At 41.3% G+C, this 14,737-nt stretch overlaps 1 protein-coding gene across 1 annotated transcript in view; it reads right to left on the reverse strand.

The window, feature by feature from the left end:
* The window catches only part of ANKRD13A (ankyrin repeat domain 13A), a 103,787-nt gene that overhangs the window by 78,808 nt on the left and 10,242 nt on the right, over window positions 1-14,737 (reverse strand). The window contains exons 3-4 of the mRNA XM_073629575.1: window positions 11,066-11,198; window positions 8,217-8,341 (exon numbers count right to left, since the gene is read on the reverse strand). Of these exons, the coding sequence (XP_073485676.1) occupies window positions 8,217-8,341; window positions 11,066-11,198 (258 nt within the window). The remainder of the gene's footprint in view (window positions 1-8,216; window positions 8,342-11,065; window positions 11,199-14,737) is intronic.

Here is a 14,737-nt window from a genome sequence, read left to right on the forward strand (position 1 = left end):
TTCACACAGGGAAAAGGGGGGGGAGGGTGCACAGGGACACTAAAAATGTTTTTTTTTACCTTAATGCAAACAATACATTAAGGTAAAAAACGTTTTTAGGTTCAGTAACACCAAGTTATTTAGGACAGGGGACTGCAAACCTGCTAAACAAAGGGCCAGTTTACTGCCCTTCAGACTTTGGGAGAAGGGAGTCGGACTGTGACCAGTGAGAGAAAACAATGCCTCAGGCTTGGTGGTCAGTGGGAGTACAAAAATTATATTAGCACTTGAGGTCGGGATGAGGAACACTGCCCCATCCTGGTAATACTGGGCGAAACCATGTCCCATCATTGGTGTCACTAAGAGGAAGAGTGCCAGACTATTGGTGTCAGTGGAAGGAATGGTACCTCATTATTGGGGTCAGTGGGAGGATAGTGCCTTGTATCAGTGGGAAGAGTAGTGCTCCAAGGACTGGATAAAAGGCAAGCAAAAGGCCACATCAGACCCGTGGGGCACAATTTGGAGACCATTGCTCTAGGCTCACCTTTGACATTTTTTTTTTTTTTTTTTTAATGTAGCTTCTAAAAACAAAGGACATAACAGAAGAAGATGCTGGTGTTCACATATTCTTGTATGACCAATTTTTTTGGCCAGCAAAATAATGGGAGTTCAGCACTGATGCAATGCTTACACATCTTAAACACATTTGAACATCCCCACAGCTTGTTGGATATCTGGTTTTAAGGAGTTTGGCAGTATACAGCCAATTAAAAATAGCACCTTGTTATGCTACTTCACTAATCAATTCTTCAAATTGTACTGTGTTACAAAACACAACTTAAGACAGTTTATAGATACTGTATACAGTGCATTCATAAAGCATTCCGACCCTTCACTTTTTTCATTTTTATATTGCAGCCTGATACTACCGTTGTTTAAATTCATTATTTTTTTCTTATTGATCTACATTCAGTACCCCATAATGATAAAGTCAAAACAGAATTTTAGACAGGCGTGTGAATTAAAAAAGGAAAACCTGAAATATCACATTAGCATAAGTATTTACAACACTTGAAACTTAGCTCAGGTGCCGCTTATGTCTCTTGATCGTTGCTGAGATGTTTCTACACTTTGGAGTCCACCTGTGATAGATTCAATTGATTGGACTTTATTTGGAAAGGCTCACACCTCTCTATAAAAGGTCTCATAGCTTAAAATGCATAGTGTATCAGAGCCACCAGGTCTGCCTGCAGAATTCAGACAGGATTAATGCAAGACACAGATCTGGGGAAGGCTATAAAAACAATTCTGCTTCACTGAAGGTTCCCAAGAGCACTGTGGCCTCCATAATTCTCAAATGAAAGAAGTTTGGCACAACCAGGACTCTTCCAAGAGCTGGTTGTCCGGCCAAACTGAGCAATTGGGGGAGAAGAGCCTTAGTAAGAGACATGAACAAGACCACGATGGTCACTCCGAGTTCCAGAGATCCTGTGTGGAGATGGAACAAAGTTCCAGAAGGACAACCATCACTGCAGTCCTCCAACGATTTGGGTTTTATGGTAGAGTGGCTAAACGGAAGCCTCTCCTCATTGCAAAACATATGAAAGCCTGCTTGGAGTTTACAAAAAAAGCACCTGAAGGAATTAGACTGAGGAACAAGATTCTCTGCTCTGATGAAACAAGGATTGAACAGTTTGGCCTCAATTCTAAACATTATGTCTGGAGGAAACCAGGCACTACTCATCACCTGCCCAATACCACCCCAACAGTGAAGCATGGTGGTGGCAGTATCATACTGTGGGTGTGATTTTCAGCAGTCAAACAAGAAAAATTCCCAGCTCAACTTACCAGCTAGCACCAAACCAGATTGTTCTGTCTAACAGTTCACGTTAAAAACAGGGGTTTATTTTGCACACATTTGCAAATACATGCGTAAGCTGCAGAGGCCATTTCACAGCACCCTAGTATGATCTGCAATCCTAACTGTAAATTTTGAGAGCCTCCATTGTAGTGTTTTTCAACAGCAGGGACTGGGATACTAGTCAAGGATAAGGTAAAGCTGAATGGAGCAAAGTACAGAGATATCCTAAATGAAAACAAGTTCACAGCGCTCAGGACCTTAAACTGGGTCGAAGGTAGGACTGGGGGGAAAAAAAAAAAAAAAAAAAAAAAAAAATTATATATATATATATATATATATATATATATATATATATATATATATATATATATATATATATATATATATATATATATATATATATATATATATATATATATATAATTTTTTTTTTTTTTATCGATTTGAATCTTGAATCGCGTTGAGAGGTCAAATAGATTCAAATTTTCAGCAAATTGATTTTTTTTTTCCATCAGGACCGGCGCTGGTCCTGAGCAGCTGCGGGCAGGAGTTTTTAGACGAGGCCGCGGACTAGGCCGAAGCCTTGCCTAAAGACTCCTGCCTGCAGCTCCCCAGGACCGGTGCTGACACCGCGCCCAGAGCCCTGGCTTGAACATCCCTGGAGAGACCTGAAAATGCCTGTCCGACGGTCCCCATCGAACCTGACTGATCTTGAGGATTTGCAAAGAATGGCAGAAAATCCCTCAATCCAGGTGTGCAAAGCTTGTCAAGTCATAGCCAAAAAAAGACTCAAAACTGACTGCCGCCAAAGGGGCTTCAACAAAGTACAAGAAAGAGTAAAGGGTCTGAATACTTATGCCAATAGGATTTTCAGTTTTTTCTTTTTCATACATTTACAAACATTTCTAAAATTCTGTTTTTACTTTGTCATTATGGGGAACCAAGTGTAGCTTAATAAGAAAATAAAATCAATTCAAACAACTCTAGTATCAGGCTGCAACATAAACTTGAAAAAAAAAAAGAAGTGGGGGTCTGAATACTTTATGAATGCACTCTAGGTTTCCATTTAAATTAGATATATCTAGCTTTCTAATTGGAAAAAAAACAACTTTGAGATGTAAACATGTTATACATTGGTACGTTCAACATACATGCAGAGTTTTGTACATAGCATACTTTCAATAAACTTCTTTATACACTAACCATTTTTACCACTGCTGTTCATTTTATAATTATAAAGGTTTTTTTTTTTTTTAGTATTTTATTTATTCCCCTTGAACATATCGGGTCAATTAAGTACACGTCTCACCATGTTCCATCCATCTGTCCCATACTTTAGAGTATTTTTGTGTACAACCTCTATGCGTATAAATCAATCTCCTATATAGAAGGGTGTCATTGATTTCTTTTTTCCAAGCCTGAATTGTAGGGAGTGACGTCTGCAGCCAAGATCTGGCTATCATTTTTCGTGCTATAAATAGGGTTTCATATATGAATACGGTTTGGTATTTGTCAACATCCACATCGGGCAATAGGCCCAGTAAAACATAACTTTTGCTCTAGGACCATATTGTCATGCAGGAAGCAAATTATCTGCATCCAGTAGGTTTGCAGAATAGGGCATTTCCACATCAGATGTAAAAATGAGCCAGGGGCCCGTAAACATAGGGGACAAAGCGGGTTTCTTGTGGTTTGAAATTTAGCTAGTGTCACCGGCGTCAGATATGCACAGTGTATTATGTATAGTTGCATCTGTCTGATAGTTTGGGAGAGGCGGTTTCTATCCAGTCAGGGTCTTCCATGGGACCCACATCAGTTTCCCCATGCTATTTTGGCCGTCTGTATAACTGCATTGACCTTTTGGAGTCTAAGGGTATAGTAAATGTTAGATATGAGTTTGGCTGGGTCTGTTCCTAAGATAGTACTGAGGACAGGGGGAGTGTTTAGAGTAATCGTACGGTTTGTGATTTGTGCTTTTATGGCATGCCGAAGTTGCAGGTATCTAAATAGTAAATGGTTCAGGAGTGCAAGTTCCCCTTTAAGTGCTTGAAAGGTTTTAGGTCCAGCTTCCGTCCTTACTTGGGACAGGTATATTACGCCATACGAGGCCCAGAGTGTTGGGTCTGGGACTGTGTTCAATTCCGGCATGTGGACATTGTGCCATAACAAAGTATGAGAATGGAATTGAGTCATGTTCTGTTTTTTCAGAGCTATATCCCATACCTTCTGATGATGTGTGAGCATACCGTGATTATACCTAGAGGGTTTGTTAGTCCGTGGTTCCTTTCGGAGGATTGTCTGTATAGGGGTAAACAGCGGGTGGCCTGGTTTATCACACACTAGATTTTTGTAACGCTGTGCTTCAGTTGTGTTAACGTAGTGCATATGCGAGAGCTGTGCAGCCAAGTAATAGTCCTGTATAGGGATGCACCGAATGGGTTTTTTGGGGCCGAAACCAAAAATAAATCTTCCTTGATCCCGAAAACCGAAACCGATAGTGACTGTTTTTAAAAAATATTTTTATACAGGAGATGGGTCAGAGACTGCGGGCACATGGTGCAGGAAATGGTCAGAGACTGCGGACACGGTGCAGGAGATGATCAGAGACTGCGGACACGGTGCAGGAGATGGTCAGAGACTGCGGACACGGTGCAGGAGATGGTCAGAGACTGCGGACACGGTGCAGGAGATGGTCAGAGACTGCGGACACGGTGCAGGAGATGGTCAGAGACTGCGGACACGGTGCAGGAGATGGTCAGAGACTGCGGACACGGTGCAGGAGATGGTCAGAGACTGCGGACACGGTGCAGGAGATGGTCAGAGACTGCGGACACGGTGCAGGAGATGGTCAGAGACTGCGGACACGGTGCAGGAGATGGTCAGAGACTGCGGACACGGTGCAGGAGATGGTCAGAGACTGCGGACACGGTGCAGGAGATGGTCAGAGACTGCGGACACGGTGCAGGAGATGGTCAGAGACTGCGGACACGGTGCAGGAGATGGTCAGAGACTGCAGACATGCTACAAAAGATGGTCAGAGACTGCAGACATGCTACAAAAGATGGTCAGAGACTGGGGACATGAGATGGCCAGAGACTGCAGACACATTACAGGAGATGGTCAGACACTGGGGACATGGTACAGGAGATGGTCAGAGACTGCAGACGTGGTACAGGAGATCAATGCAGCCTCACCAGTGTCCATCAAATGCAGCTTCACAAGTGCCTGTCAGATGCAGCCTACCAGTCAGTTGTAGCAGCCTGTCTGTGCCCGTCATGCAGCCTCACTAGTGCCTGTGTCCATATGTAGCAGCCCACCTGTGCCCATGCCATGCAACCTCACCAATGCCCGTGCCCATCAAATGCAGCAGCCCGCCAGTGCCCATGTTATGCAGCCTGCCAGTGCCCATCATGTACAGCCTCCCCAGTGCCTGATAATGCTATGTCATGCTGTGTGTCAGATCTGAATTGCTGTGCAGCCAGTTTCATCCCGGTACGCCCCTCAGGGTCTCCCCTCCCTCCTCCTCCTCCTCTCACTTCTGTCCTACACAGCCTCCCCAGTGCCTGGTAATGAACGTCACGCTCACACGCTGTGTGTCAGAGATCTGAATCGCCGTGCAGCCGATGTCCCGCCTCCTATGACACACAGCACAATGATCCCTGGCATTGGATCAGAGTGCCGTCTATCACAAGAGGCGGTCTAGGAGGCGGGACATCGGCTGCACGGCGATTCAGATCTCTGACACACAGCGTGTGGGGGGGGGGGGGGGGGGGAGGAGGAGGGAGGAGGAGGAACATGTGCGGCACCCGGCGGGATGGCCCCACCCCTTTTTTAGGCGCCAGTATCGGCAAAAATTCTCTTTTGGCTTTTTGCTGAAAGGGCCATATTCGGCCGATATGTTTCAGTGCATCCCTAGTCCTGTACATTAGGTAAGGCACACCCCCCTCCGACGTGGAGTTTTTCAGCATATGCCAGGCTAATTTATGTCGGTTATGTCCCCAAAGGGCTTCAAAATTGCTTCCATCTGTTTAAATATTCTCAGGGGAATATAAAGAGGGGCATGCCACACCATGTACAGGATTTTAGGCAGGAGTATCATTTTTATTAAGTTTATTCTTCCCATTACACCTAATGGTAGTCTAGACCAGGTTTGGGTTTTAAATTTAAGTATTGCAAATAAGGGTTCTATGTTGAGAGGGATATAGTCTCCCAGATTTCTAGTCACCCTCACCCCCAAGTATTTGATCTCCGAGACTCTAGTCAAAGGGAGTTCAGGCTGAACGGTGGGTGGGTGGGGGAAATAGGTCAAGTGGGAGAATTTGGGACTTTTCCCAGTTTATGCACAAACCAGAATATCCTCCCATTTTCTCTATAATGGCCAATGCCGACTGTAGTGACGGTCCCTAATCTGCCACATATAATATTGTATCATCTGCATATAGTCCTATTTTTTCCTCATGCATCACCCCATCTTAGACCTATAATATTTGAGTCCGCTCGTATAGCTATAGCTAATGGTTCCGCAGCCAGGGCATATAGGAGCGGGGAAAGAGGGAACTTGTGCCCCTCTCAAGGGAGATTTCATCTGACAACCAGCTGTTCACAAAAATCTGTGCCTTGGGTGTCTGATACAAAAGCTGTACCCATTTTATGAATTTGTTTCCAAATCCATAGCAACTGAGACATTCCCATAGGTATATCCATTCGACTGAGTCGAAGGCTTTGGCTGTATCTAGGGCTACAACCACTGGTGTTTGAGTTTTCATGTTGGGCCTGGATGTTCATTGCGGTGTTTTTCCCCTGGCATGAAACCTGTTTGGTCTGGGTGAATGAGAGATAAAATTACTGTATTTACCCGAGAAGCTAGTATTTTGGCCAATATTTTAATATCTACAGGAAGTAGGGATATAGGATGATATATGATTAGGGGAAATGGGGGTCTTTGCCTGGTTTAGGGAGAACTATAATTTGGGCTTCTTGCATGGAGGAAGGGAGTTTCCCTAGTTCGAAGATAGAGTGGTATAAGACCTTAAGTTTAGGGGTAAGTACTTCTGAATATGTAGCGTAGAATTCCAGATATATCTAGCTTTAGTTGGTAAAAGTGGAACTTCACACTCCAGGGCATGTTGCCTCCCATCCACACCAATGCTTTTGCAATAAATTCACTGAAACATCCATTTACATTAGATGCTTAGTGAATCTGCCATTTTTGGGTTAGAAAAAAGGAGCATTTTTATGAACAATCAGCACAGGTAACAATGAAAGCTGAAAATTACATTATCTGATTCTGACAGCTGATTAACAAACCTCACTCCCACACATCTCCAAGATTCTTTAAAGTAACAAAATGAAACTAAGCTCAGAAAAATACTATATGTTGTAAATAATGTAAACGCTATTCTTCTCTTCTGTCAGCTCAGACTGCAAAATAAATAATGCAGAAGATGGTCACGGTGTAATGTCATATTTCTGTTTACTAGATACTGTAATGCACTTACATTTGAAGTGCATTATCAGCAGAACCAGCTGGTAATGTAAACCCGATTTCACTTTTTTTTTTTAAACTAAAAACACAGTAAACAGTCAAAGCAGGACATACTGTAGCACATTGTGGTCACTTGCTGATTCTATATCCACTTCAGCTACGGAAGATTTACCCCCTTCCTGAACAATCACTGTGGTGGAATTGTGTGGATACACTGATCACAAGAAGAGAGTTTTTCATGTTTTATTTCTTCATTTTATGGACTATTCATTTATATGCAGGATTTATTTATTTTAGAGATTTGCACTTTATATTTATAATTTTACACATAGTGCTACATTTATTTATTTACTATCTGAATGATGCCTGTAGCTTCAGGCATCATTCAGATATACCACCACAAAGCCCAGGACGTCCATGGACGTTCAGCTGTCGGCAAGTGGTTAAAACCCAAAAAAGGTATTATGTAGCATTAACTTTTCTTGCAATTTTTGCAATACTTATATAATTTTTTTTTTCAGACAAGGCTATACATGCAATATTGACTTTTTGTTTCTGGCACTTGCAGATAGGCATAGACCAAAAGTGGCACAGATTGGTTTGCCAACTACCCTGAAGAGTAGATAACTTATATAATATAGCAGTGAGAATGCATGCTCATGGCCCTTGATATGGGGATACCAGCCTGTATGCACACTTTACTAGAGTAGTACTGCTTAGGAGGGGCTCAAATAAAGAACAAACAACACACACACACACACACACACACACACACACACACAGCTATTATATATACACTCTTCTTAACTATTGATTTGTGTAAGATATTTATTAACATTGTGACACATGGCTTGTTCAAGGGATTATTTTAGTACATTAATGTTGACTCACCTCCAGAGTTTTGTTTAGTAGTTCGGGTACACCTCCAAGAGCTGTGGAAGCTTTGTGAAACTCTCGGTACTGCAGAACCATTTGAACCATCTCTGGGTCTCCTGTGCTAACCGCTTCATGCAGAACTGAAACAAAAAATACCAACAATACTTTTCACAGGTTTAAAAACCTCCATGTATACTTTACCAAGCAACATGACTGGGAACACTGAAAACTTTTCAACTCATTTAGCATGCAGAAGGTTCTCCTGTAATAAACCCAACAAATGCCATGCTTCCAAAAGACAGTGGCAGGGATCTGCTGCAATATACAAAATCTGAGGTACCAACCCATAACTGATCTTTTTTTTGTTTTAAAGCAAATGAATAACAAAATGTACATGGGTGACCATTCAACACCACAATTTTTTGAGGCTATGATAAACTTCTTACAAAAGATACTCATGGTTGGACCCATTGTGCGTGTATGCACATGGACCTTATCAGGTGCGCAAGATATGCTGGTTTGTGAGGTGCCAATTTAATTCTGATAGATCTCATTTGCTTCTATAAAAAAAAACCCTTTCCTTTTGTCATGGTAGGATATACATTTTTGCCCCTTTGCTTTGACTCCCACACCAGCCCCCAGGGAATTCCAGTATGTGCCTGTGACTGTACTATACCGCCTCTTATTTGTGGTTGGACCTATATAACTTGGCGAGATCACTAGCATGTTAATCTGATATTATCTAATTTTGAATGTATTATTGTGTACTTCTAGCTACCCCTCACCTCCTGAAGAAGCTAGGTACTCCTGTGAAATGCATAGAGAGATGGAGCAAGACTGCCTACCCATGGAAGACACCATTTCTCTTATACTATATCTGGTCGTGGACTAGTTTATCACTTGATGTTTTTAGATGTCTGTTATTCTATGGGAAGTTGCTGAGGCAGGTCCATTTTATTGGCCTTATTTTATATGAGCTAATGTTTTTATCCATTTGGTTACAATAAAATATGTGAATTTTATTTGAGAGTCTGTGTTGGCACCCTAAAAATCCATCTTGTTTCTAGCTTTCCTTTTTGTGAGAATATAGGATGTAGGGGCCTTAGGCGATCCTTTATTTTCTTATATTCAACTTCTTACAAAACCCAACATCAGCCTGGAATATCAGCAGCATGATGTTTAGATTTGTAGTTCAAGATATACCAGGTAACTTCAAGTGGTTCAGACAACTCAGAGTTAACCGATCGGGCAGTTCAGGTGAAAAAGGATAGATATCCATATACAGATCAAGACTTTCTAGTTCTGTTTGTCTTGAATCAACATGTTTGCTAGATAGGAGATGCCCAATGGAAGAAGTCTGAGGAACCTTGTGATACAAAGGGCAGAGTGCAGACAATGGGAGGAACTGCAAGACTGTAAAGCCTCATACACCCGATCGGATTTTCCGCAGACAAAACCTCTGACTTTTGTCCGTAGGCGTGTGCCTGGATTTTGTCTTGCATACAAACGGCAAGGAATTGTCGGCCAACAAACACGAACGCAGTGACGTAGTACGTGGTTTTTCAGATCTTTAGCGCCACCCGTTGGACGACTCCTGCTAATTTCGTGTTAGTAGAAGTTTGGTGAATGTTGACTCGCACTTTTCATTTCTGGACGGCCGTTCGTCAACCAGACATGTTGCAGTATCGGAGGAGATAACGTGTTATTTATTATTGGCCTTGGAGTTATTGCTTTGACCCAAGTCCAGTGCAGGAACAGTAGGAGGAGTTTTTGGACCAAAAACTGGTTGATTTATTAAATTGTGACTAATTATGTCATATGCCTTTGCTGCAGGAGCTCCAGGAGAATAATCCGAATGATATTTGGAATTATCTCCGGATGACGAACCCCTGCTTTCACCAATTCTTGGCACTGTTGACCCCCTATATTAAGAAGCTTGAGGCTTTTATTTTATTTTTTGGTTGAATAATGATTTGATATGGTATATTTTCTATATTATTGGATGCATAGAATGCACTTTTTGGTCAAGTTCTATTGGCAGATAGCATGTCTAATTTTATTTGTTTTCTTTTTTAATGCACAATAAAAAAATTGTGGAGAATACTACTTGGCTATGTGTTTTACTTCAAATGACAGTTTGGGAGTAGGCAGTTACATTTGAAAAAATACAAATGTAAAATTGACAAGGGACACCAACATAGTTGTATCTTTGATCTTAAAAACTACGGGATAATGGTGTTGCGGTAACTTGCCCCAAAAAAGCATAATATTATTCTTGATATCAGTAGGAAAAAAAAGCCTGTGAAAATTAGTTTGCAAATAACTACATCAGCATTACCAGCAAAGTAGCTTCATTATTATCCTAATAAAGAAGAAGAGAACGTGCATGTCATTTCGAGATTTAATAATTTGCCGCGTCACGAATGTTAATTCTCCATTACGAACGCTAGTTTACAAGACTGACCGCTTCTGGCTCGTCCATGCTTCCGAGCATGCATGTTTGTACTTTGGACTTTTGTCCGACGGACTTATGTACACACGCTCGGAAAATCCGACAACAGACATTTGTCCGTGGAAAATTTTAAAACCTGCTATCCAACATTTGTCCGTGGAAAATCCAACAACTGTCCGATGGAGCGTACAATCTGTCGGATTTTCCTCCAACAGCCTGTCAACACACATTTCCCATCGGAAAATCCGATCGTGTGTACGCGGCTTTAAATGCACAAGCTATCGGAACAAGGACAAAGAATCCATGTTACCCTACCACTACACCCTTACCTAATCATTTAACCTTGATTGTTTCTTTGTTTTCGGAAAGCATGGGCTTTGGGTTGATGTTAATGATATTTAAAAATACTTACCAGTCCACCCATCCTTGTTTTCTTTCGTGACATCTGCTTTATGCCTCAGGAGGACTCTAGCAGACTCTAGATGTCCAAGTGAAACAGCTAAATGTAATGGACTCCTGCCTCGTGGATCCAGCTGCTCTATATCCTATAGAGAATAGGTAAAATGACATACAGTAAAATGACAAATTAGAAAAAGAAAACAGCAATGCGAAAACCATACATGCATAATCGTTTAAACGGGAACTCCACTTTCTCAGGAAAATAGCAAATTAAAAAAATAATATAGCATATACAATTGCCACACAAGTCTTATTATAATTGAATGATATTAAAAAAAAACATCTTTCCTTTTCAATCTGCAGCTCTGATTTATCTGTAAAATACAATGCAATATGGCTACCATGGGTACCTGGAGGTGTTCTGTACACAGATGGTGTACAGCACGCCCTCCAGATGTCTCATTTCCTCCTTGTGCGATTGGCATTCTGATTATCCCAAAAGTCTGCACTAAGATACAAATCAGATTTTGGGCATCACCTTCAACAAAAATGTAATTTTTGGTGAGATACACCAAAGAAAATCACCTCTAAAGGGTTGCAGACCCTGCCACTGTCCTCAGAGCCCTGCAAGTGCAGCAGCTGATTTATAATTTAAAAATCACTTCCATTAGATTCACTTTCCTCATGGACACAGGCAAACGGCTATTTCTTCAGAACAACAAAAAGGTAGGAATTATCAAAGTTTGCTAAAGTCCTTGTAATGTACATAGATCACCTAGCTGGGAATGTTTTTTTCTCAACAAAAGTGGCGTTACTCTTTAAGATAAAGCTCTAAATCCACCATGTAAGTCTAGCTTCAGGCTTAATTACTTGTATATGCGCTCTTAGCAAACTACTCATAATATACTGGCCACCGCTCTTGGTTTTAAAACAGAAAACCTGCATTATGAAACAGGCTAGGTCTTTAAGCTGTCAAGTCACTGGGCAACGGCCAACACTGGAGGGAAATCCTTTTTTGCCAGTTATGGCCAAAAAACTGGTTATTTGCGGCTAATCCGGAACAATTAAAACCCATTTAGTAGTAAGAGGATTACATTAAGCGGGAATATGTGTGTAACACCATACATGAAAGGAGATTTCAGGCATCTACAATAACACAAGTCACAGAGCAAGTTTAGACCAATTAAAGTGAATACGCTTAGCCTAATAAGCATGACTGAATTTTCCTTAGTTCAGCACCACTGATGCTGGAGGTAAATGGAAGTTTAAAAAAAAAAAAAAAAAAAAAAAAAGGAAGAAGAAGAAGAAGAGGAAGAAGTACAGATCTTTGCTTATCAGATAGGCATTCTTTTAATGCATGTGTATTAAACATACAGCATGTCCATGAAAACATATTGTTATAGACTCATGCCTTTGAACTTATAGTACAACCGAAAATGTAAATTACCCTGTTTCCCCGAAAATAAGACCTAGTGTGATTGTTGGTGATGGCTGCAATATAAGCCCTACCCCCCAAATAAGCCCTAGTTAAAGTCCTTGTAGGTCTTATTTTCAGGGTAGGGCTTATTTTGGGGGAAACAGGGTAGGGCTTATTTGGGGGGTAGGGCTTATATTGCAGCCATCACCGACAATCACGCTAGGTCTTATTTTGGGGGAAACAGGGTAAGTTCACTGGAGATTGGGCTGCTGGCTCTAAACCACTGTCATAACATGTCACTCCTAGCCCTATTGAAGACACTAATTCTGCTGCATTTGCTGTAAAGTAGAATTACAACATGGAACATTATTATAACACCTGTATAATGCTCAATAAAAGTAGGGAGACGATGCCCACATCCTAACTCCAGGGTTGGAGAGAATTTTTGCTTTCCTTTTTTAAATTTAAGTAAAAACTAGAACATGGAGAACTGGACCAGGTGATGTTTTATTTTGACACATGTGGTAAATGTAGTCCTGATTAACAGATCTAAAAAAGGAACTTTTGTGATCAATGTATAGGAATTAAAAAAAAAAAAAAAAAAAGAAAAAAACAAATAAGAAAAGAAAATTCTCATTTAAAAGTTACATTTGTATAGGCCAAGTTCATGTTAAAAGGAAATAAATGCACATTTATTTTTGCAGGTAAAAAAAAAAAAAAATGTGTATTGATTAGAAATATAAGACCCTGTAAAGCTTTGCATTTGCAATAACCAGATCGCAGGTGCAATGTCAGGATCCTGCAAACTTAGTTACCTCGGATGCAGACAGTTACTTAAGTCCAGGAAGATCAACGAACCATGAGGATGCTCACGAGCACCCTTGCAGTTCATTGTGGAGAGCGGGAGCACACTGATGAATGTACCAGGAGGTGACATCCAGTGTATGACAGCGCTGAATATAGACTGCAGAGAGGAGGAGCAGAGCACAGGGGCACATGGCTGGATGAGACTGAACGTAGCAGGAGGCGAGACACACACACACAGTGCTCCGGCTCTCTGCATCACACCGCTGCCATACACAGACTCATCAGGGGATCTCACATCCTGATCCATCCATGGGCTTGCACTCTGCTCTCTCCCACAGTCTGTGATCGGTGCTGCTATAAGAAGTCGCCTCCCGCTCTCTACTCCACTACTCCCAGGCCCTCCCTCTGAGTTAACAGGAGCCAGAACTAAAGAGGAGCCATCGAGTAGCAATGCACAGACAGTACTGTCTGTCAGCACGCATTAAGAACAACACTGGAAACAACATTAAGTGATATAAATCCGGCATCACAGAATCCTAGTTGAGAAACACTGTTTCAGTGGTTGCTAGGGGTTACTTCAGCAATTAGCAATTTTTGACACTCAGATGAATAACCACTGACAACAATGTTTTTTTCAACTATCTGTAAAGCTGGCCATACACAGATCGAATTTTATCCATGTTTGGCTGCTCCCGTTTATGAAAAGACAAATTTATTGATCAACTTTTCATTAACGGTCCTGATGGAAAATTTTGCGTAGATCGGCGCTAGCAGCCCATCAACTGTAGCTGATCAGTGAATGCCAACAGTGGGCGAGAATACAATGACAACACCTCGAACATGTGGATGGGGTACCGGCTCAGTTTTTTTTTTTTTTTTCATTCAGAATGAAAAAAAAAACTGGAGTCATGTATGGCAAGCTTAAGTAGAGATTCTTCTCAATGACCACAAGGGTAAGGAGCTCTATTACCAGTGACCATCACACTAATGTACTGTGAACAGCAGATATAGTAATTTTTTTTAGCAGGTTCCCCAAGACCTGAAAAGTTATTTCAAGGGTTTCTCCATGTACAAAAGGTTGGGAAAGGCTGATGTAATGAATCAGCTACTGCTTTACATAATTGATACAACATTGCAGAGATCTTCTATGTTTTAGGCTTAATTTAGGTGTGGGGTTGAGGGGGAGGCAAAAATGTACACTTGAGCACCCCCCCCCCCCCCTTCCTTTAAGTGGCAATAGTCAGCGGACGGGAGTGTTTACATGCCGTGGTTGCAATGCATATTAATATAAATAAAATATATATAACATACATTATCACACACAGTATCTCACAAAAGCGAGTACACTCTCAAATTTTTGTGAATATTTTATTATATATCTTTTCATGTGACAACACTGAAGAAATTACACTTTGCTGCAACGTAAAGTAGTGAGTGTACAGCTTGTATAAGTGTAAATTT

This window comes from Aquarana catesbeiana, linkage group LG01 (genome assembly GCF_042186555.1).
Source record: "Aquarana catesbeiana isolate 2022-GZ linkage group LG01, ASM4218655v1, whole genome shotgun sequence".
Lineage (NCBI taxonomy): Eukaryota > Metazoa > Chordata > Amphibia > Anura > Ranidae > Aquarana > Aquarana catesbeiana.